This window comes from Lethenteron reissneri, chromosome 53 (assembly GCF_015708825.2).
Source record: "Lethenteron reissneri isolate LAM-NWPU_2019-01 chromosome 53, ASM1570882v1, whole genome shotgun sequence".
NCBI lineage: Eukaryota > Metazoa > Chordata > Hyperoartia > Petromyzontiformes > Petromyzontidae > Lethenteron > Lethenteron reissneri.
In genome coordinates this window covers 9041308-9066429 of record NC_083831.1, presented here as the reverse complement: position 1 = coordinate 9066429, position 25122 = coordinate 9041308, and the positions used below count along the sequence as shown (strand labels likewise).

The following is a 25122-nucleotide window of genomic DNA, read 5'->3' as shown; positions in this document are numbered from 1 at the left end:
GGCTGAGTCGACCTAGGGGAGGCCCAAGACCGGTTTCAGATAATCGCCACTGGTGTTGGTGGCCGTTAGCGGGAATAGAACTCCGGCTCGCCGGGTCCGTAGCGCAGCGCGCTACCCGCTACACTACCGCTCCCCACAGAGAGGTGACCCACACACAAAATTGTGGTCTCAATTTGCGGAAAATCCAAGCAACCGTTTCTCTTCGCCTCCTCGCCGGCGCTGCGCGGCCGTACCTGGGCGTCGGCACGCGCACGCTTCTCCTCCTCCTCCTTGCGCCGCCGCGAGCGCTCGTTCTCGAGGCGGGCCTCGCCAAACGCCTGCAGGAAGAGGTCGAAGATGCCAAAGAACTCGTCGGGCTGCGTGCGGCCGCTCTCCTCGCCAAATCGTCGCACCGCTCGGTCGAACTGGCAAGGGCACACACACACACGCGTGCACGCAAAGCACAAACGAAGATCACCTGTCAAGCCTCCGGACCTCACTAACATCGCTCCTCCGCAGCAATGCCGCACGTGTGAGGGAGTACCACAAGGCCATCAGAAAAACAAACTTCCCAGTAAACAAGGACATCTTCATGCCACCGCACAGGCTCAAATACAAAAAAACTTTGTCAATATGCAAAGAACCCCCATGACAACGACAAGACCGCCAAAGCACGGTGGAGAGAAGCCTGGGCAAACGCCAGCGTGCTGCAGAAACCCATTGTCGGCGACCACACGAGCCTCCAACCCGGATCTGACCTACCAAGGAAGATCTGGTCCTCCTTGAATCGGATCTGGACACTCCACTTACTCCATGAATGACCGTGGTGGTGGTGCGACATCTCAGGAAACGACTGCCCAAACGGATCATTCAACGGATATCAAATCTCGACATCAATTTTTGATGTTTTGCAATCACCAAAAATGCCGTACGAAAGAAGAGAGGACCTGCCTTGCCTACACACAGGCTTGCTGGGGCAAGTGCTGTTCACTAAATTTAAAACGAATTTCTTTAGAACTGCTTTTTTATTTGTTTAGTTTGTCCTTCCTCCGCACCTCCAATTAGCACGGTTGGCTACATACGGTGCAAACGAAGTTCAATATAACACAACATACATACACAATGTTGGCTATCAACAACAAGGCAACTCCTATGACTAATTGGGCATGGGACGCAAGTGTAGGATTGATCACCCTGTCGCTGGCTGCCTTTTGGGGAGGGTGCATAGTGTGAAAGGCCGAAACACCCTAGGAACCAAAGGTTCACTACTGACGATGCGCTCCCCAAATTTCACCAGGCTCACTGTTCATGAACTCTTGGAAGTGCTTGCACAAAGGATAGTAACATCTCATCCTGTGTTCTTGGAATCTAACATGTATACACAAGACATACACAATACATAACCGAGAACTGATTAAGGCCAGCAAAGTCTCACGTATGAGGGGGTGGTGTGGACAGCACCACTCCCCCGGTAGCCTTTGTCTCCCCAGTCCCGATGTTTTACACACCGCACCAGGTACTCACTTAAGGCTGAGTAGACCTACGAGATGCCCAGGTCCGGTTCAGATAATTGTCACTGATGTTGGCCGTGTGCGGGAATCGAACCCGGGTCACCAGGTTCGTAACGCAGCATGCTAACCACTGCACTACCGCTCCCCAAAACAATACACACACGTGCACGAACAACAGTGTTTTGAACATGCACAGGAGCCTTCATCACCCATTCGTGCACAGACACCTTGAGACTCAATCAGCAGTGACACTTGCCACTCGTCGCTAGGAGGTGAGGAGTTTGAGCCCAGCTGATTATTATAGTGCAGTGTGTACTTGCCATGAAGACACGCCGCTGGCTTCACAGCGGACGCTAAAGGTCCCGTAAAGTCATTCGCAAAAATAGTAAGCCACGTGTGCTGGCATCGCGTCCAAATCTGAAAATTCCTTAAATTACCCACTTGTATAGAAAGCACGTAGCAACATCGCCCCCTACTGAGAAACTAACGCTGACTATGCGCCAACTGCGCAACGTAGCACCGTGGCGATAGTTTTTACACGCTCAAAAAAAACCAACGCGCCAATTATTTGATTTTTACCCAAGAGCTGCAAGTATGTATGTTGAACTTTTTTCGCATTGTACGTAGCCAAGAGGCATGCAACAAAACAATGCGGCTATCTCCTGACTGTGCGTTTCATCCTCGCCGTTCGAAAAGAAAAAACTCCACGTGGAACACACCAAACATTCGAAGTCGATCTTCGTGAACAATAAACCTTGAAGACTCGGCGAGTCCTTCCAAAGGTTGAAAAGACATCCTGATCTGTAAAGTTTACCCGTTCCTTGGCTTCACAGAGGATGTCGTCCACCTCTGAGAAACTGAAGCTTGCCACCGTGATGAAGTCGCTCATCACCGACACAAACTTGTCGTCTGGCCTCCCGGGCTGTGCCCGCTGGAAATCCAACTCCTGGGACAGGATGAAGACAGACACAGACACAAATGAGCAGGCGATATTCACACACACGTGCCTGTTTAAGAGGATGTGTGATTCAAGCAAGACCGACAATTCGTTTGTGCATGAATGATTTGGTGTGCGAGCGTATGTGCGTGTGTGTCAGGCAACCCATGGCATTTGGGTATGTCCCGGGACCTCCTGCCAAGCGAGCCTTCGACACTTCACGCGGCCTCAAAGTGCGCCTAAGTCTGGCAAAATGCCGTAGTGACATTACCGCCACTTAGTGACGAATGGCGGTTGTTGTTGTGTGTTGTGGGCAGCGGTCGTGTAGTGGTTTGCGCGCTGCACTATGAACCTGGCAACCCGAATTCAATTCCCGCTCGTGGTCAACAGCAGTCCTGGGCCTCTCCTAGGTCAACTCGGCCTGAATGATCATGGTCAATCGGTACATATGCTTAAGACGGACTACATGCACAGCCATATGTGAAATAGCGAATGTGTGCCTTTACACCTCCTCCCCAAATCGCATGTGTTTTGGTAGGCCACGGAATAAAATGAGCTTCCACAGAACTGTTTCTGAAATATTAGCTATGACCTTTTATCCACACTAGGGTGCAGCACACTTCCACCCACCACATCAGACAGTAATGTTCGTCTAATAATACATTTATTTAATTTACAATAAGTGAATTTAGTCAAATTAAGGGCAAAAGGAATATTTGTCTTACGAGGTTATTTTTGCCAATAAAATGGTGAGTGGGCTGAGACCCGAAATAGAACTCATGATCCTAGAGGTTTGTTGGCTCAGACCTCTGAGCACCCAGCGAAATCTGAAATTTGTTTGAGTTCACAAAAGTCGTGTGTGTATGTGTGAAAGACAAAATACCTTCTCCACATCCTTGAGGCCCCCTCGAACCAAGTTGATTTCCTTCTCCAGCTCCAGCATGCTGTCACGACAAGATCATCATCACCATTTACTCTTTAGATGCACCGGCAATTGGCTGCAATTTTATTTGAAAATTCGACCGAATTCTGCTGTGCATGACCACGGCAGCGCGGTCGGGTGGTGGCTATGCACGTGGCCCGTAATCCAGCACCGTGAAGGCAATGAGGGTTGGTGGGTCACAAATGTTGGCGAAACTCCTTTCCCGTGGGCGTCAAAGGTGCCATGCCCTGGCTTGCCAGGAGAAGACTGTTCATTCAGCAAAATGCGGACTAACATGATCTGTCCCTTCTGTATGGGATGGAGTGTTGACCCCCTCTCACAAGTGGGTTTTCCCCGGGCGCTCTCCTCCCGCATTGGAACAAACGCTCGTTAATTTCGCTGAAAACATCTTCGAAATGCAGAGGCCTGCACTGAGCTTGGGAAATTTCTGGCACCCGGTTTGCCACCTGGCTGCCTTTCCAGCTTGGTCTGCGGTTACTCAGCGGTTGTAAGATGCGAATTGCGCGAGCGACGACGACAAGCCATGTTAAAACAAGGTGGGTTGGGTCACGTGTCGCTCACTTGACCCTGGCGGCCTCGGGCACGTGCTGCAGGTCGTCCTGGATGTTCACGACGTCGGGGTACTTCTTCTCCAGGATCGTGATGAGGTAGTGGAGCAACGTGATATTCCTGCGAGCGCATTCATTCACAGTTTAACATGTAGGCTTTCGCGACCAATATTATACGTTTTGATTTAAAGCTTTCGTGACTGCAGGGATTCATCTTCTTGGTTCTTTCGGTAAAGTCACGTGACTTTACCGAGTCACGTGACTTTACCGAAAGAACCAAGAAGATGAATATTATACATGATGAAGCTTTTGGAGTGCTACTTCTGCTGTGCATGGGTCCAGGGTGCCACACTTATCAACTGGGTGCTACTGCTGCTGTGTCTGGGCGCAGGGTGACAGTCACATAGCCTGGCACAAGCGCCATGGTGATGTTGTCACCGCCACTTAGTGGCGAACGGCGGCGGTTGTTGTTGGGCCCAGAGGACGAGACACTCACTTGTCAATGCTGGACTTGGTGTCGGCGATCTTGTTGAGGCTTGAGATCTTGAAGCCGTAGGCATTGCCGCGCTGCCCCTTGTTCATGTAGTTCCCGAACGCCAGCACCACCTCCAGCAGCTGCCTCAACCTGCGGCTCTGGTGCAGCTCCTTGGAGGCCAAGAGAATGGCTGAGCACGAGGGGGGGGGGGAAGGTGAGGGGGCAGAGCGGGAGAGAGACGAAACGATTACCGCAGGATAATTGTTTTTTTTACCCTTCTATCTGGCAACAAAACTGACACCTTTTTTACAAGGGGTCATGTTTGCATAGACCACAATACCTGCAGTCGTAACGCAAACTGCCGGTCCTGGTTTACAGCCAATGGGGGGAAGCCTAGGGGCGTGGCCCTGACGTAATGGAAAGGTGACAGCTGTAAGGATTGGTTCTGCTGGCTTGGGCCACAGCCAATGGGGAGATGAGTCAGGGCGTGGTCCCGGGAGCTTACGAGGGAGTCTGTAATATTCCATGGAGGCTAACGAGGATTGGCAGAAACGTACCACGTGACCCGGGTATTAAATAGGGGTGGAGACGAACGACACGGGGTCAGAACTGGGAACGAACAGAGGAAGGGTGGCCACGCGGGAGCGGGGCTCCGGGTTGCCACGTGGCAGTGCGTCTCTCATCTATCTGTCCCTCTCACGCTGCCTGTCAGCAGCGTGAAGGAAAGCTGTAATACAAGTTGAATAAAAGACGGATTCCAGAAGTCGCCTCAACGAGCTTTATTACAAAACGACACGGCGAGGCTCACCCTCCACCTTGGGCTTGCATTCGGCCACGCGCTCAGGCAAACTTCTTCTTGAAGTAGAGCGCCTGCAGCCGCTGCTGGTAGTGTGGAATCCTGCAAAGGGAGACGCAGAGTCATTCGAGGCTCGCTTCGTGGACCGAGCTTGAGAATGTTAGCGGGATAAATACCACGCTGATCCATCGAGGATATTGCGAGGGAAGCCCGGGGGACATTCGTACAAAGGAAGGACCGATTACCCGCAATTTAGGCGTTATTTCGTTTTGGTTCCCTCCGAGGTAGCAGATGTTTTGCCATCGATGGGGGGGGGAGGTGGGGGCGTGCGGCGGTGACAATGCTGCACGGCTGTGATCCCAGCAAATTTTGGAGGGGAAGTTGGTGGATTCTTTTAGGATGAAACCAAGATGCGCATGTGTGTGTGTGTGGGGGTGGGGAGTGGTGGTGTAGCGGTTAGCGCTTCGCTGCATGACGAACCCAGCGACCCGAGTTTGATTCCTGCTCAAGGCCAACAACTGGTGACGATTATCTGAACAGGTCCTGGGCCTCCCCTAGGTCGATGCAGCCTCAAATGAGTACCTGGTGTGGTGTGTAAACATCATCACTAGGGAGACAAAGGCGGCCAGGCGTGGTGTTAGCCACCCACCCCCTCGTGTGCCACAGTGCCGGCCTTGATAGGTGTTCACTAACAGCACTTGCCCCAACAGTCTGTTCCAGGCTATATGGGAATCTTTGTCTTTGTTTTTGCGACACCCACTTCACTGGGTAATGAGGTAGTGTCTGTAAGAGGGCAGCATGGCCTTCGAGGTCTGTATTAACCTGCAGGAAATTGTTTAAGCAAACAGCGACTGACCAATTTAGACCTTCTTGTGTTCATGGTCTCAAATGGTCAATAGGTTCATCAGCTTCCCTATCCCCCAACCCTGGCAGCACTTCCCAGGACTGAGTTGTGAAGCTTTACACGTGGCCGGTAGCACAAGCTACCTGGGCTTGGCGGGCTTCTCCCCTTCCATATTGGTTCACAGTGCCGTGAGAGATGGTCACGCGTTGGCAAATGTAATGGGACAGCATATCAATTATACGTACGATGATATGAGTCAGGCGTGCTTAATAATACTGCTGATTTACCAGATATTATTGGCGCGAGGCCTTCCCCCCCTAAATGACGGTCCGCCTGACGGTGCAAATGATATAAGTACAAATAACGCGCTGCAGTACAGGATTCTTGGAAGTAAAAAATTCCGTATGTACGTTGAACTTCTGCTGCAGCGTACGTAGCCAACCGCGCTAATTGGAGGTGCAGGGACCCCCTCGACCAACCGCCCGACTCAACCAAACAAATGAAATTGCCGGGCGTACCAAGCGTTTTGACGCCCAAACGATGATCGTTTCAGCTCGCGGGCAAGTCGATGAACAAACTCTCACGAGCGCACGTAGCGGGGACCTAACCCTACGCGTTACGTCGACGTTAAACGTTGCTGGTCGTCGCTGGTCGTCACCTGCTCATGTCGAAGAGGAAGCGGTCGGCTCGTGCCATGCGCTCAGTCTCGTGCTTGTGCTCCTCCAGCAGGTCCACGTCGCTCTTCTCCGGCACGAATTTCAGCAGCTGCGACACGCCACAAGCAAGGTACACGCGCCGTGTTAACACACACGGGGAACACAATCTGAGCGCACGCGCGTGAGATCGCAAACGCATGCACGCACAACGAGGCACGCACCAAGGCACTAAGTGAACACTCTTAAACGTAAACACGTGCGCATGCTTCCAACGACCAACATCCCCCGTATAGCCTTAACGGACCCTTGGGGTGAGTGCTGTAGGTGAGCCCCTATTAAGGCCGGCATGGCACAAAAGGGTGTGGGGGTAGGCAGTCCATTGCTGGACCGTAATTCTATGCTCCGTGTTTGTTCCCTGCCTTCACTAACCCACACATTGGCCACTGTGTTAAGAGTACGGTCGGATAGCCCCGATGATCCACACAGCATTGGGAGGACCTCATTCGGCAGTGGATTGACAAAAGGTTTGTATATGAGTTGAGTAGAGTTGAGCTTAGAGTACCATTGAGTCGGACAATCTTATTTATTGTGTGAGGTCATGGGTGACCGGGCTGAGACCACCAATTCGCTACACTTGAGAACCTGGTTTATTCGTGGGAGGCAGGAACCCAGAATGAATGTCAAAAGTGCAACATAAACTAAAACTAAACTTTTACTTTACCAGGTAAGGCCCACTGAGCTATACAGATGTTTTCCAGAAGCGACCTGGCCACAAATGATAGCTCAACGAAGTGGCTTATCACGTGGAATTGTATCGCAGCCGGAAAAAAATCCACGCGACCACGGAGAGAGACACGCAAACTCAATGTACAGCAGCAGGCGTCGGGGTCGGGATCAATCCCACGACCTCCTGAATACCAGGCGAGGTAGTTAACATCTCCTAGCCACCATGGCACCCCAGCAACATTTTCACTTGGCTACACAAAAAGGGGGGAGGGGGTTGAACCTTAAGCAGGTGGGGGTGGGGGGGCTCAGTCCCCGTCAGCTCCCCCCTCTCCCCTCCCCACTCCCCAAAGCCAAACACTCCAAACGCACTTTGATTCGAAATGCTCTGACCCTCTGCGTTCTCCGGCCACCCGCGGTCTCTTTCCGTTGCGAGTTGGAATCTTCTTGTCAGATGTGGGGGCAGTGAGAGCGTGTGTATGTATACCTGCTCGAGCATATCCTTGGGCAAGTCTTCCTGGTCATCCATGCGCATGATCGCACGCTTTATCTCATCGTTCGACAGCTTCAGTCTGCTCAGACAACAGGGAAACATATTCAGAAAGCACCGGGGAAGCATCAGAATCCGAATACTTCATTATACCGGAGGAATTCGATGAACTCTCTCAAACTTTTTGACACAAATGTCTCAGTAGGGGGGGCATGGGGTGAGAAAGATACAATAACAAACAATACACAAATACGATAGCAAATCACAAAAAATCTGACAACACCGTTTCGACTCCCTTTTTGGCAGAATAAACGAGTACCACTCATCTTTGCGACCCTTTGTGCCAGTATCAAGATGACGGGGGGAAAAAGGCCTTAGCTTTTCTGGAAATAATGTGTGGGTTAAGATGTTTAAACACCAAATAGACAACTAGTACTGGAATGGTAAAAGTTGTGAGTTTACACTCCAACACACCGGTGTGCTGAACTAGTAACGAATTGGCGCGTTTTGTTCACGTGACAAACCTTACTAATTGGCTGTGTAGGGTGGTGGTGGGTTTAACGACACACTTATATTAACGTGATCTAACCCAAAAACCTCTCATGGATAATATTGGTCGTGAAAGACTACGTGTTAAACCAAATAGACGCCTATTACTGCAATGAGTGTCAAGGACAACGCATACATTATCAAAGCATATTTAATTGCATGTTTTACCACGAGTACGTGTGGTTAATTCAGACTTTATGCCTTGCAATAGGTGTCTGTGTGGTGTTTGAACATCTTGACACCTCTTGTATTATTGCCAGAAAGAGAAGAGAACCAGTTAAGAGGAAGCCAAGGGTTGTGGCCCTGTAGTTTGACACTATTCTATGAATTTATTACAATAATAAATTAAACGTATAAAGTGCCCTGAAATAATCGTTCTCAGGGCGCTATGCATGAAAAGATGTAAGATAGTTTAACGTCAACCCAGGAAAGAGGAAAATAGAAAGACGTTTCAAAATAACTAAAGAGAGAAAGCCCTATTAAACAGATACGTTTTTCATCAAGATTTTTGTAGTGTTTTTGAAGTCCCCCTGACCTCGAAGGGGCAAGGAGTTCTTGTATTTAGGTGCCGCAATTGCCAAGGCAACAACCTCTGTGTGCCTATGTTTGTCTCTCTCTATGTATCTCTGTGATATATGTCTCTACTTGTCTGTCTATATGTCTCTGGTTCTGTGTTTTATCTCTCTCTCAAATTTAGCATTCTTAGGAAGAACGTAATCAACCAGGTAGGGTGTTATCCGACTCTCTGTTGTATAACATTACACTTCTAAGTATACCAGATTTGTGTTTCTATTTCATTTATACCTGATGATGATTGCTTGTGTTGCAATCGAACCGTCGTATGCTAGTATTTAATTTATTATTTTTTCTTTATACGTCACTTTACCGAAAGAACCAAAGAGTGACCGCCCCAAATAACGTCCGGCAGTTGCTCATGGCTGCCACGTTCCAACTTTGTAAGTTGTGTGCATTTTATAACGAATTCAAAAAAACACCTTTTGACAAATCCACAGGGCTCTTTAAACAAACTGGTCATGAAGGTAAATTTTTTGTGTATATATATATATAAACACGTGTATTCATGTAACGTATTTTACCAACGTCTGAATTGCTCAAGTAGAAGAAATAACGTTTATAGTCGATACTCGAAACTGCGTTAAAGTTCTCAAAGTATGAACAACGAGAGAGTGAGACGAGCGGGCCTGTGTGTGTGGTGCACGTGTGCACATGCCATCTGAATTTTATACAAACCAGACGCCACAACGTGTGCATGCGGTTGGGCGGCGGCCTCTATCATTAAACCCGCTTCCCTATCCCCCAAACCCTGGCAGCACTTCAAAGGACCGAGTTGTGAAGAATTACACGTGGCCAGGTGCCCACGTGACTGGTAGCACAAGCTACCTGGTGGGGGGAGGGGGGGGGGTGCTGGCTTCTCCCCCTCCCATGTCGATTCACGTTGCCGCCGTGAGAGATGCTCACAGGTTGGCAAATGTAATGGACGTAACATCAATTATACGTACGATGGTATCATTTATGTTCTGCAGGATCTCGATGGAAGTGTCCAAGGCTGAAATTACAAGATGGGGTAAAAAGGCAAAGGTGCAGCTCTGCATCTGCTTGCTCACGCCGCTGCTGATGGTAGGACCTCCCAATAGAGCTCTAGGGAAGCCCCTATCTACATAAGCCACTGCGTTGACCTATCATTTGTGGCCAGGTTGCTTCTGAACGAGAGCAACATAGCTCAGTGGGCCTCACCTGCTGAAATAAATCAAGAACGGTGATGACCAGTGGTTGAGAGTAATGATGAAGTTGCGATCAAAGGAGAGAACACATCCACGAGGATGTCCACCTTAGAGATGTTGCGATTTCAGCTCGTGTGCGGGCGCTAGGTGCATTCTTGCATCGCAGGGCTCTCGGAGATATGGCCAAGGTTCGGGGAGGCCTACATCCAGCAGTAGGTAGCTCATGGGCTGATGATTTGTGAATGCTCGATGACAGATCAAAGGACAGGCCCAAGATGTTGTGGGTTATCACGGTATGGTGCCGATTTAATCAACTGCCCTCCACACTGAAACTGCCTGACCTTGTGATCTTTATTCTACACACATGGCATATCATGGCAATGTACGTTTTACGGGTTCTGTGGCTGTGCTTAAAGTCATTTGGAGGTTGATTAATGATCCTACGGTGATCGTAGAGGCATTCCCAACTGATGCAAGAGCCTCAACACAGGGATGGAATGAGACAAAACTCCAGACAACATCACCGGCCAGGTGTCTCGGCGGTAGAGGGAGTGGATCGCTATCGGGAAGGTGGGCGAGCTCAATTCCTGCTTGGTGGAGTTAGCTCGGCCCATCATTCCCTCTCCGGTGTCGATAAAGCGAGTACCACTTTGTGGGGGTGGGGGGGGGGGGGGGTGTAAACCGTTGTCCTATGGAAATACTCGGCTCCGCCATAGGAATGGGGAACTTCCACCACCGGCTCTGGAGCTATAAACAGGAGATGAGCAACCTCCTCAATGCTTGCTCATCCGCACAGTCGCAGGACACAAATGACACTCATTGGGCCCTTCCTGCTGAAATAAACACATTCCTGCGGAGGGAGCTGGGAGGGACGTTGGGTTGCTCGGTCAATGGCCAGGGTCAACGGCGGCGTGGTGTATTCCGCAAATATGCCCGACTGTGAGGGCGGGCACAAGCCGACGTGAGTAGGTTAAACGTTGAGTTTTATAAGGGCACCACGGGGTGACCAGCCCCTCCCCACCCCGCCCCTCCCTCCCCACCCAGCCCCTCCCTGCAAGACGGACACAATAATCCCCTGTGGGCTGGTATAACCAGGAGGTTCCTACCAGTAATAGAATCTATCCATCAGTCGATCAAGGAATGAAAGAGGGGCTCTCGCCCCCCCCTTCACGCCCCCCACCCCTCGCGCCCCACCCCCCCTCTCCCGTGCCCGTCACGCACCTGGACAGAAGAATGACGCAGTTCTGCGCGCGCCTCCCATCGATCACAGAGAGCTCCTTGGCTTTCCGGCTTCCACAGTCCAGCAGCTCCTCATTGGAACCCATCTCCTTCTGCACGCATCGGTTTCCAGCGATAGACGGGTCAGGTCACGCGACCACGGGGAGAGAGAGACACCGCAAACTCCAAATATACAGCAGCGGGCGTCAGGGTCGGGATCGACTCCACGACCTCCTGTATACGAGGCGATGTAGTTAACATCTCCGAGCCACCGACACTGCCTGTGGTGGACACACACTAACCCCACAGGATAGCAGAAGAACTACTTCATGCTGATTGGTTAGAGATGACCCAAAGACAAAGATCCCCAGTATAGCCTGAACAGACTGTTGGGGCAAGTGCTGTTAGGGAGCAGCTATGAAGGTCGGCATGTCTCCCTAGTGGCAATGGTAACACACCACACCAGGTACTAATTTGAGGCTAAGTCGACCTAGGGGAGGCCCAGGACCGGTTCAAACAATCGTCACTGGTGTTGTCCATGAGCAGGAAGTTCGGAGTGGTAACGCGCTAACCACTAAGGCACCGCTTCTCACGCACGCACACAACCGTGATCTCAATTACGGCAAATCTAAGCAACTGTTTCCTTCGACCCACTCGCCGACAAACGAACGTTCTTGCTTGAAACCCATTTTCATGAACGCCTCTACTCATGTAATTATGATGCAAATGAATATATGATGGCATGGTCCTTCAGCCCTTGGCCTGAAGCAGGCCCAATCGGCACCACTTGGGGAAGCGTTTTAGCTCCAGATCACAAAAATGTGAACCTCGTGTTGGAGCAATATAAAATCGACTATCGTGCGATGCGAAAGATGCACAGAACATGAAAACATACAGGGAGCGTGTATTACAAAACAGATGGTACATAGGCTAAGCTTTCTGCCCACGGTGGCCACCGCCCATGGTGACTACTGCTCGTGGTGGACACTGCTTGTGGTGGACACTGCCCGTGGTGGACACTGCTCATGGTGGACACTGCCCGTGGTGGACACTGCCCGTGGTGGACACAGAGTGGTGGACACTGGTAGCATTTGCCACCCCAGGTGGTCCCGAGCAACTCCCTCGACTCAACTCCCAATGGGCCCAACACGGTTGGCGCGTGTGCATGGCAGCACGCGGCGCACTCACCTGCCTGAAGCTACCCACATTGAACATGGGGTCCTTGATTTTTGTGAGCGGGTTAAAGGTCATCGTGCCAGCAGGAGAGAAACACAGCAGAGGGGGTGAGCGAGCACTTGGCATTTAAGTACTCCACACAGGCATTCTTAACGGCAAGTGTGCAATGTGCGTTAGCAGCTAGTTACATGGACAACTAGGCCTGTTCCATGCAGTAGCATCTAGGAAAGTATCGATTCAACGAGTTGTCACGATTATATGCAGGCCATTGGGCGCCCGCCGTGTCACGTGACGCAAGGTCAATTGAAACGCGTGGGCTTCATCGCTGTACGCACGCACGCACACACGCACCTGCTGTCGCTGGTAGGCGGAGAACATGCGCTCGATGTCTGCAAGGTCCAGCACCTTGAACGCTCGCAGGTCATCGATCTCACTCCACACCGTGCTCGAGATCTTGTTCTGTGGAGGAGAAGCAGCGGCAGACGGTCCGTGAAGGCCAGCCACAAGTGCAAGCCGGGCTTGGGAATGGTTTCCCGAGCAAGTGTTGTTCGTGTGCACCTATGAGGAGGTGGGTGGCCAACACTACGCCTGGCTGCCTTTGTCTCCCTAGTCTCAATGCTTACACAATACACCAGGTACTCGTTTGAGGCTGAGTCGACCTAGGGGAGGCCCAGGACCGATTCGGATAATCGTCACTGGTGTTGGCCATGAGAGGGAATCGAACTCCGGTTCAACGAGTTTGTAGCGCTAACCGGCTGCACGACCGCTCTCTACTTCTCTACTATCAAAGACAAAGATATCGACCACATAAGCACATTAAATGAATCAATATTCTGGAAAACGCAAAACGAATGTCCATTACAATTATGATCATACAAGCGTTGGAAATTGATGCAACCATCCAGGTGTCGCTAATCAAGTTAATGATATCACAGTGACTGTTAGAAGAGAAAGTGGGTTTGGCCAGAGCATGTGGCTGGGAGGGTCAATGGCCGGTAGGCGAAACTTACTATGCAGCAGCGGCGGCCAATGGAAGGAACGCAGTCAGCGAGAGGACATTCACCAAACGAGTGTGGGGCAATGAGAGGTGGACTGCTGCATCGCAGGACTGTGATATTAATCTTGGCCACTGACGGTGCATATGTCGCACAAGCAACACATTCTGTTCAATTAAACGATTCCGACTAAACCATTTCTAATTTTACCAGATGAAGCTCGCCGAGCTACATAACTCTTTTTCAGAAGCGACGTGGCCATAAAATGATAGCTTAACGAATTGGCTTGTCACGTCAAAATGTATAGTAGCCCAATACTCTAAACGCACGTTGATTCTAAATGTGGAAGAAAAAATCGGGAGGAGCGAGAGAAAAATCTACGCGACCACGGAGAGAGAGACGGGCAAACGCAAATATACAGCAAACGTCAGGGTCAGGTTCATATTCTTAGGTTTTTTCGGTAAAGTCACGTAGGTAAAACATCAAAATTAATAAAAATAAAAAATAAGATAATATAAAGATCACGACGTTTTGGAGGCAACACAAGTCTCCGTCATCAGGTGGGACCGTCACAGCCAGATTAGCTGCATCAAGTGAGGCAATGATTCAAGATGTAATCCCTTAAAAGCGAGTTGAGGGGGGAGGAGAGGGGGGGGGGAGCTCATCAGAATGTGGTAGCCAATGAATGGAACGTATCGGGAGGGAGGGGGGCGGGGCCAAAATGGTGGGCGACGGCGTGGAAGCGATTGTCGCTTGCGCACAATCGCTTCCACACCGTTGCCCACCCTTTTGGTCCCGCCCCCCTCCCTCCAGATACGTTCCATTCATTGGCTACCACATTCTGATGAGCTCCCCCCCCCCCTCTCAACTCGCTTTTAAGGGATTACATCTTGAATCATTGCCTCACTTGATGCAGCTAATCTGGCTGTGACGGTCCCACCTGATGACGGAGACTTGTGTTGCCTCCGAAACGTCGTGATCTTTATTTTATTTTATTTTTATTAATTTTGATGTTTTACCTACGTGACTTTACCGAAAAAACCTAAGAATATGAATCCTTGCAGTCACGAAAGCTTCAAATCTAGAATTAAGTCATGGTCAGGATCAAACCCACAACCTCCTGTATACCAGGCGAGGTAGTTAACATATCGCCACCACATCATACGAATAACAAGGTCTGTGTCACCTCAGGCAGCTTGGACCAGTTGAACGACTTGAGAGGGTTCGACGGCTGTGGGATCTTCTTCTTGGGGAGTTCCGAAGGAGGCCCCGATCCCAGCATTCCCGGCGGGGGTGGGGGGGCACCGGGGGGTCCTCCTGGAGGAGGCGGAGGAGGAGGGGGCGGCGGGGGAGGGACCCCACCGGGAGGTGGGGGTGGTGCCGGCGGAGCCAGGTTTGAAGAGCTCAAGGCTGGCACGGTTTCCCCGCTCGCACCTGGCAGGCCGCTGGTAGGCAAGGGCACCCGCGGCCCTCCGATGCTGCCACCCTGGGAACGACATCGGAGTGGTCACAGTCGCCGTCAGCCGCAGCTTCATCACCGTTGTCGTTTTTCCGCGGTGCGCACCGTCGGCGGCGATCCGCCGCAGCAAAAAAGCAACGTCGCCGGAATCGTCCGCTGCAAATATCGTCATCAAATATAGTTGCCCGCCGTCGCCAGCGCTGTTGCCATTCGAACAGAAACGTAAATCGTAATTGAAATGGGTCGCGACCTCAACTCTAGATGAATAATTATTCATCGAGTTACACCAAATGTTGAGAGAGGCTTATAGCCACAATAACACCGTTTCACAAAAATATCACCGACGGCTAAAAAAAGGGAAATGTGTGAACGCGGCTCGACGCAACAACCATGGGACGTCGCCACGCACGCCGCCGTTGCCCAACAGCTCGCGGCCACTGGCGGGTTATCCTGAAGCTGGAGGTTACTTGTGGAAGGTGAGGTAACCCTCCATGAAGACGCTTACAAAGACGAGGCACACTAAAGTAAGCAGCGCTCATGGGAAGAGGTCAACGAGGGTGACATACTCGCAGAGGCAAGGAACACGGGGGGGGGGGCAAAAGTACTCGTACAGTGACATGCGCTGGACAGAGATGTCGCCACACTAGGAGGTGTGCTAAAAAGAGGGAGGTACTCGCACAGGAAAATACACGCGAAGGATAGAGAGGTACTCACAGCAGCAGGGTACACTAGAGATGCTCACACAAGGTGGTACACTATTGGGAAAGACAGGTACGAATGGAGGCAAGGTACATTAGAGAGATATACTTATACAGAGAGGTACGCGTGGAGGCGAGGTACACTTGATGGACAGAGGTATTCACAGAGGCGAGGTACATTAGAGAGAGGTACTCTTGATGGACAGAGGTACTCACAGAGGCGAGGTACACTTGATGGACAGAGAGGTGCTCACAGAGGCGAGGTACATTAGAGAGAGGTACTCACAGAGGCGAGGTACACTTGATGGACAGAGAGGTGCTCACAGAGGCGAGGTACATTAGAGAGAGGTACTCACAGAGGCGAGGTACGCGTCGAGCCGCGACTGCAGCTCGCGCGCCTGCTCCTCGGCCTGTCGCCGCTCGGCCGCCTCGCGCTGGAGCTTGTCCTTCATCTTGTTGAGCGTCGTCATCATGTCCTCGCGCTCCTGCGTCTTGGCCTCGCACTCGCGTTCCTTCTTCTCCAGCCGCTGCATCAGCTCGCTGTGCTCTGCCGCCCGCACGCGAGAGAGGGACAGGGATGAGCGTCGCTCCGCGTTCGTTTTCGTTTTCGCTTGCGAAATGAGCGACCGGACAATTAGGCCTCGGCAAGGTAAGGTAAAAGTGTACAAGCAACGAGCCTACCTTTACCTTACCTTTAACCTTGCCACAATACAATCACTCTACCCTACCTTTTACCCTTTAGCAGGTAAGGTAAAAGGTAAAAAGCAACGAGCCTACCTTTACCCTACCCTTTACCCTACCCTTTTACCCTTACCCCTTGGCATGTCGACACCTTTACCCTTTTACCCGGTAAAAAGGGTAAATTACCTTACCTTGCCGAGGCCTACGGACAATGTACTTTTTTTGTTGGCAGCGATAGAGCCCCCACGGTTTGGATCGGGCGTGGGGAACGTAGGTTAATCAGGCTTGCCTCGGGGCCTACGAGTTAGTTTCACGCGTGGCTCTACAACTTCGCAACGGACAAAATTGCATCCGTCGCCGCGACCATCTTAGCCGCACTAATCAGGCACGAGAGGGGGGGGGGGGCGGCAAATATTTTGAATGCGGCAATGTGGCCCAGCGGTAGCGCGCTCGCCGCATGCTGCAAAGGCTCACGGTTCAATTCCAGCGGCCGCCCCACTTATTACTGCGGGCAGAGCAAACGTAATAATGATGCGTGCAGTGGATGTCAAAGATCCCCTGAGCGTAATACGCAAGAGTGGGCCATTTCAGGAATTCCAAATTGCTCGCCAAATTACCTATTTGAGATTCTGACACAGCAATAATTGCCCCGACGCTCGGACTAATTAACACCCCAGGTCACTCTTGCGGATGAGACTATCGCGGTCTCTCGAGTTCTCGCCTGCTTAAACAACACGAACTTCAACAAAAGTAAGACCGTGTTTATAATTTGAGTACGAAGCCACTTCTGTGCGACTGACCCGGGTGCTATAGAGGGGAGGACATCTGCACAATGGGCCACAACACCGTTTATAACTTGAGCACGCTAAGCCTTAGCTGCACTCGTCGGGCAGTTCACTGACCCTTTCTCGTCTTCTCCGCCTGCTCTTTCCACTGCTTGACCTCGTTCTCGTTCACCAACCTGCGAAAGACAAACACGTGACGCCATCACTCCGCCGTACGACGCCGTCGGCACAGGAGGTTGGCCGACGAAGAGGCCCAGCAAAGAGAACGGTCTGACATCCCCATGAGCTAGCATCTCAGGGAGTAACTTACGTTAATACTCAACACAACTTCATCTCCTGGTCACCTCTCAACTTCACAACCTACAACACCTGGGTCACTCACACGCACGCGATGGGTCACTCACACGATGGGTCACGCACACGATGAGTCACTCACATGAACACGATGGGTCACTCACACGATGGGTCACTCACACGATGGGTCACGCACACGATGGGTCACTCACACGATGGGTGACACACACGATGGGTCACTCACATGAACACAATGGGTCACTCACACGATGGGTCACTCACACGATGGGTCACGCACACGATGGGTCACTCACATGAACACGATGGGTCACTCACACGATGGGTCACTCACATGAACACGATGGGTCACTCACACGATGGGTCAATCACACGATGGGTGACTCACACAATGGGTGACACACGATGGGTCACTCACATGTGCATGACGGGTCACTCGCAAGTACACGATGGGTCACTCACACGATGGGTCACTCACATGCGCACGATGGGTCACTCACGATGGGTCACACAATGGTCCACTCACATGCGCACGATGGGTCACTCACACGGGCTCACGGGCTCACACAATGGTCCACTCACATGCGCACGATGTTCTTCACACTGAAGTTTTCCAGCGGCGCCACGTCGGGGTCCTCCCCGCGGTCGCTCTGCAGCACCACCTGCTGCAGGATGCGGTCCAGCAGCTGCCACTGCTGCACCATGGTGCCGTTGCGCTTGTCTGCACGCAGCGGGAGACACACACCGGCGCCCTTCAACTCGCGCGTCGCAGCCGAGATCCCGACGTTCGAAGCCGAGAGCCACATCTTCTTGGTTCTTTCGGTAAAGTCACGCAGAAGGGAAATAATAAAAAAATACAAATAAAACATTATAAAATAATACAAATAAAACATTATAAAATACAATTCTCACGACGTTTCGGCCACAACGCAAGCAGCCGTCCTCAGGTGAAGAACAGGTCTGTCGGGAAGACAGCGTCTGAATGAGAGACGGCTGCTTGTGTTGTGGCCGAAACATCGTGAGAATTATTTTATTATGTTTTATTTTTATTATTTTATTTTTTCCCTTCTACGTAACTTTACAGAAAGAACCAAGAAGATGAATCCTTGCAGTCACGAAAGCTTTAAATCGAAACCGAGAGCCACAGTCGCATAAAAAATAAACCATATTCGCATTAAAACTAAACCCCGGTATTAATATCTCAACAACTGGGATTCGCGCATCAAAGCTCACGTTAGTACTCAACACCGACAGGAACATGGTTCTTTAATTATCATCAACATCATTGACTTTCATTTAAATCTTTCATGACTGCAGGGATTCATATTCTTGGTTCTTTCGGTAAAGTCAGGTAGAAGGGAAACAAAAAATTAATAAAAATATAAAACAATAAAAATTCTCACGACGTTTCGACTGCAACACAAGCAATCATCATCAGGCGTGAAATCCACAGCAAGATGATTGCTTGTGTTGCAGTCAAAACGTCGTGAGAATTTTTGTTTTATATTTGTATTTTTTTTCCCTTCTACGTGACTTTCCCGAAAGAACCAAGAATATCATTGGCTTTGTTCAATGCACTGCTGGATGATGAAGGCCTGCCCAAGCTGCCACCATCTCTTATGGTCCTGACATGTAACGATCCACCTAACACCTGTGCACGCACAAGCTGATTGGATCGATGAGGATGGAGCTATATCATATACAATTCAGCACCGACTTACGTGATATGAAGGGACATTGCCCAAAACGTCGCCTATTGCATACGATTCCTTTTAAGGCCGCAGGTGTTATTGACATAAACGTGCTGAAATTTTATTTTGTTGAATTTATTTCACAAGGACGTCTCGTGAGCATGATCTCAAAGACCTCTCACATCAACGTCAATGGGTGTGAAGCTCGGGCAAGAGACAGGGAAAACCGGCGCAGTGTACTCTGGGTAGGCGCACGGGACCACGGCATCAGATGGATTCATTCGATCCGGGACGAGCGTCGGCGTGCGTACTAAAGCACGGCGCCATCAGCCTTGGGGCACTCACAAAGTCAGCAGCCATGACAGGACCACCACAGTCAAGTACAGAGGTGGCAACCGCGGCGGCACAAGCAGGCCCCGGCGTTCCGCCATCGGCCTTTTCAGTCGTCACGGGAAACGTCCGAATAAAATAAATCCTCTCGAAACAAGGCGGAGGCCGAAAACCCATCGGCTTGCGATGACGGGACGTTGCCGTGAGATATCAAGATGATGGTTCGTGCGCTAGGGGTCAATGGTGCTGGGGGGGGGGGGGGTCTCACAGGGCATCTCTAGGCAGTGCTGCAGGATGGACACGAGGTGGGGGTACGCCTCCGTGTGCGCCAGCTTCTTCCGGATCACGTCGAACATCTGTCCCACGCTCTTCGTGTCCACGTGGGTCTGTGGTACGGGAGGCAAAGGACGAGACCGCAGAGAATCGCGCGTCGGCCGTTACACGTTTCGGGACAATGTAAATCAACCTGTGCATGTACGTATGCATGTACGTTGAACTCCTTTAGCACCGTACGTAGCCAACCGTGCTAATCAGAGGTGCGTGGGAAAGATAACAACCTAAACACAAAAAGCAGTTCTAAATTAATATACTTTCAATCTAGAGGATTCAAAAGTGAACAGCTCCGGTGGCTTCCTGATATCGGAAGAGCATTCCAGATGACCGCAGTGACCACGTCTGTTCGATGGCTAGCCAAAAGGTGCTGCGAGGATGACCAGAGTTCGCGTGATGGTTGATGTTCCTTAGTCAAATCTACCACTGGGTGAGAGGGCTTCCCCAACAATGCGGGTCGCGGGGGTGATCCGACCGCCCTTTACCACACCGGCTAGGTCCGTATTGAAGGTGGCGAGAAAAGATGTGCGTAGCGGAGACGTGGAGTACGACAACGGATTTTGCTGCAAGATCTTCTGCTGCCCACCGCATAGCCCAGCAGCAACAGCAGCCTACATTATTAGGAAGCCACTAGGGCTATGCACAGCTAATTCTAGATCGAAAACCCATTTCTTTAGAACTGCTTTATTGTGCTTAGTTTGTTGTCCTTGCCCCGCACCTCCGATGACCATGGCTGGCCACGTACGCTGCGAAAGGAGTTCAACATACGCACATATCAACCTGCTATGGTGGTCGCCCATCCGAGCACTCTCCTCGGTTGCCTTCCGACATCTGACGAAGTCGGGTGAGTGGAACGAGTGAGTGAGTGTGTGCGTGCGCGGCGTCTCGTGGAGTATTCCAAACGAACGGGAGACCCACCATGTCGAATCGCTTGGCCAGCTCCGCTTCGTCTTCGTTCCTGATCATTTCAAAGAAGTCTAAATGCCTGCCGGAGTAAACAGAAACACGTGTTATATGCGTAATGCCCCGTATTGCTATGGGACAGGTCTATGGGCAGTGTTGAGTCTACGGGCAGTGTTGAGTCTATGGGCAGTGTGAGTCTATGGGCAGTGTGAGTCTATGGGCAGTGTGAGTCTACGGGCAGTGTGAGTCTATGGGCAGTGTGAGAGTACGAGGAGTGTTGAGTCTATGGGCAGTGTGAGTCTACGGGCAGTGTGGAGTCTACGGGCAGTGTTGAGTCTACGGGCAGTGTTGAGTCTACGGGCAGTGTTGAGTCTACGGGCAGTGTTGAGTCTACGGGCAGTGTTGAGTCTATGAGCAGTGTGAGTCTACGGGCAGTGTGAGTCTACGGGCAGTGTGAGTTTATGGGCAGTGTTGAGTCTATGGGCAGTGTTGAGTCTATGGGCAGTGTTGAGTCTATGGGCAGTGTGAGTCTAAGGGCAGTATTAAGTCTCCAGGCAATGTTGAGTCTGTGGGTTGTTATAAATATGTATTTCCAGCCACATGACGCACGGCGTCTTTGAAATTACATGAAGGAAGCCCCTAGTTTAATGCATTTTTACAGTGAATTCCCAAGATTTCACGGACTTCGTTGAAATTCGCGATTTCTGAGGCCACCTCCGTGACGAGATCGTCGCGTTACCATTTGGGCGCTAGCTGCATGCATGTACGTACATTTAACTTATTACACACCGTACGTAGCCAATCGTGCTAATCGGAGGTGCAGTTCTAAAGAAGTGAGTCTTCAAGCTAGCGCATGTCTGCGAGGATGTGTGTGTGCGTGTGTGTACGTGTCTCACTTGTCGAGGGTGGCGTTGTCGTGTCCCCGCAGCTTGTCGATCACCGGCTGGATCCCCAGCATTAGGAACTCGTAGCGCAGGTGCACGCGGAACTCCATGTTGTCCTGCAACGCCGCCGCCGCCGCCAACGTCATCGTCACGCCACGCACGCAACACGACGGCTGCCCCGCGGCCATCGCCCGGCTCGTTTATAACTCTCTCGAGCCCAGGGTGCCCCCGGGTGACCGTTTGGGACGAATCTCATCGGTCGACTAGGCAAGCTCGGTTACCGGCCACGGCTAACGTCGAAGCCGTGCGGTATCGCAAAGGGTCCTCCGTCACCTCGCCCCTCCCCAACTTTCGCGAGCTGGAGTGTCCAGCGACCCGATAAGGCATGGGGAGGGCCCTCGTGCGGAGGGCCGTACAAGCTGACTCAAGGCTACGCACGAAAACGAAAAGCGTGTTTTGTTAGCGCAGCCTCTCTCCGTGTTGGGGTAGTCGTGCCGCTTGCAATGTTAACCACCTCGATTGCGGTACAGACTTAAGAATTACGTCGGTTGGATAATACGAGATGGCCGGGCGGCTCTTGAGACAACTGCTGAGACTCCCGGTTCAAATACGGAAGCGGCATTGTAAACCTCTGGCAGTTTGAGGCATTGCGGCTGGACGATGAGGCCACAAGGGTCAGCTGTCAAAAACAATTAAGCTGATGGCAATGGGCCAAGGATGGGCATCGCGCAACAGCGCGTGCGTGCGTGCGAGCGTGCGAGGGTCGTCACCTTGCCGGCGCCGGCGTTGAGGACGGCGTTGATGAAGGACATGATGGCCGTCTTGAGGCTGACCTCGTCGCGATAGCGCCCCGTGCTGCGGTCCAACTCGTTCACGAGCGTCTGATGAGGGAAGAGGGGTGAGGGAGGCACAGGGAGACGAAACGTGGCAGAGACGACCGCATAGGTGTTCGTCGCGGTTTGTGCTGCGTAGCTCTAAGGGGTTGTGTCGTTCGGTGCGACATCCAACATTTCTCTCCGCGTGATAGGAGGCTTCAGGGCCATGATAAACCAGAGCCATTTTTGCCCAATCGGTACGTGAAATTTGGTGCGGCAATGTGGTAGAGAGATTAATCCAGAGTTTGTTGAAAGGCGTGTTTGTTGAAAAGTGGTTTTGGTCAACAGAGCACACACAATCTCAGGTATCCATGTGAACTCCGTTGGCTACGTACGGTGCAAAAGAAGTTCAACATACATACACACACGTAACTCTGAGGTGTTTAATAATGATATTGGGGGGTTAAGGAGTTAAACAAGAGCCAACTGGTTTACTGTATGAGGATATACATATCGTTGGGTTAAGTCCAGAGGCAACAGTTATGCAAGATTCCTAATGCTAGAATTAGGACTACTATTTATATTTTATTTACCAGGTAAAGCCCACTGAGCTATTAGCTCTTTTTCAGAGGCGACCTGACCACACGTAACAGCTCAATGAAGTGGCTTATATCATAACCACACGTGGAAATTCATAGTAGCAGCCAAATCATATAAACGTGTCTTGTTTCTAATTGTGGAGGGGGGGCAAAACCGGAGGAACCCGCATCAACAATCCACGTGACCATGGGGAGAGAGAGAATGCACGGGGACTCCAAATATACAACGGGCATTGACAGGGTCCGGGGTCGAACCATCGAATTCCTGTATACCAGGCGAGGGAGTTAGGCATAAGGTGGGTAAGTGCGTCGATACGATCGCGCGATTGCTAGCATTGGGTCAAGGTCACCACGCCACCGACAGTCCGCATCAGCGGGTACTCGCACACACTCGTGGACATGTGTGAAAAAGCGCTTCGTAGCTCATCGGATTCCTCCGGTCTAAATAAAGATTCTCATTCACTCAGCGCTGGATGAAGGAAGCCCCGGTGGGTGGTTGGGAGGGGTGGTGGTGGGGGTGGTCTATACCTGGAAGCGTGTGCGCTCCGCCGCATACTTCTGGTAGTGCAGCATGGCCTGCAGCACGCGCTTGTGCCCGCCCGGCACCAGGCACACCGCGCCCAGGATCTCCAGCACGGCCACCTTGGTGCGCACGTTCTCCGTGCGCAGGCTCTGCGCAATCGTCTCGATGCTCGCTGGGTGTGCCAGCACGTGGGCTCGGCCCTGGGGGACAGTGGGCGGAGGGGTGCAGGCATGAGCGTGGCCACCGATGAGATGAAGTTTTTCACGACGACAGTTGGTTTTTGGGCTAGATCATTGCGTTGAACTACGTGGCCAAACGTGCTAATCGGACATTAGACAAACCCGCCACCCTCCCCAAAAACTTTGGACCTGGGTGGTAAGAGGCATGAGTGGGAAGGGATGGAGAGCTACAAACAAAAGTAGTCGGTTGGCTTCCTAATACCGGACGGAAGAGCGTTCCAGACGGCCGCGGAAGCGCATCTGAAAGAGCGCGATGCATTGCAGTGTGTGTCATGCACCCTCCTCCACCCGACACGCGTTTAACGTCACGGCGGTTGTTTTTGCCGATTGAGATTTACTCGAGTGCAGAATGCGAATGTCGCACGTGTAAAAACAAACTGCACCTTATAGTTTATATTCATATCCGCATCACCTGTCTTCTACTCCCAGCCTTGCTCACTCCCATCGCTTGTAAATTTGCCGTGCAGTGTTTCGAGCCTGCAGAGTTCTCTCCCCCCACACCCAACGTGTCACAGCAGGAGGTCGAGCTTTAGGATCAGCCTTTCCGCTCCTCTCCAGCCCACGCCCCGCCCCCTCAGCTATATAATCCCTTGTCAGAGTCATCTCTTTGGCATACTTCAGCAACTGTTGTCGCTGTGGTTGTCCCCACCTGATGACGGACGCTTGTGTTGCGCCCGACACGTCGTGATTTAATTTAGTTATTTCTATTTTTATTCTTTATTTTTATTCTTATCTTTTAATTTATTTTTTATTTTAATTTTTCACCTATGTGACTTTACCGAAAGAACCAAAGAGTAATGCACCTGAGAGTTGTTCATGAGGGCCTTGATGCACCCGATGAGGGAGGTATGCACGCGGCTCTCCGTTGTGTCGTAGTCCATGGACTTGAGGAAGTTGAGGAGGCAGGTGAGGCCGTCCAGCTCGATGAAGCGCGTCACGAATCTGCAAACAAACGCACGTACACACGCAAACATGTACACGTGCACGTACACACGCAAACATGTACACATGCACGTACACACGCAAACATGTACACGTGCACGTACACACGCAAACATGTACACATGCACGTACACACGCAAACATGTACACGTGCACGTACACACGCAAACATGTACACATGCACGTACACACTTACACACGCATGCACACACATACACACTCAAGCACATACATACACAGGTGCGCACGTACACAGGCACACACGTAAACCAACATCATCCGCCATTCGCCACCAAGTGGAGGTGACGTCACCACGGCGCTTGTGCTCGGCCAGGTCCAAGGCTGGCTG

General features: G+C 51.4%; 1 protein-coding gene across 1 annotated transcript in view; it reads right to left on the bottom strand.

Annotated features, from left to right (window-relative positions):
• The window catches only part of LOC133356220 (disheveled-associated activator of morphogenesis 2-like), a 127174-nt gene that overhangs the window by 7741 nt on the left and 94311 nt on the right, over nt 1-25122 (bottom strand). The window contains 22 exon segments of the mRNA XM_061573596.1: nt 234-404; nt 2305-2436; nt 3311-3371; nt 3932-4039; nt 4415-4583; nt 5202-5235; nt 5237-5291; nt 6692-6798; nt 7900-7984; nt 11415-11524; nt 12600-12632; nt 12939-13046; nt 14769-15068; nt 16096-16286; nt 17323-17381; nt 18100-18238; nt 19807-19924; nt 20787-20853; nt 21668-21771; nt 22426-22536; nt 23598-23792; nt 24635-24773. Of these exon segments, the coding sequence (XP_061429580.1) occupies nt 234-404; nt 2305-2436; nt 3311-3371; nt 3932-4039; nt 4415-4583; nt 5202-5235; nt 5237-5291; nt 6692-6798; nt 7900-7984; nt 11415-11524; nt 12600-12632; nt 12939-13046; nt 14769-15068; nt 16096-16286; nt 17323-17381; nt 18100-18238; nt 19807-19924; nt 20787-20853; nt 21668-21771; nt 22426-22536; nt 23598-23792; nt 24635-24773 (2596 nt within the window).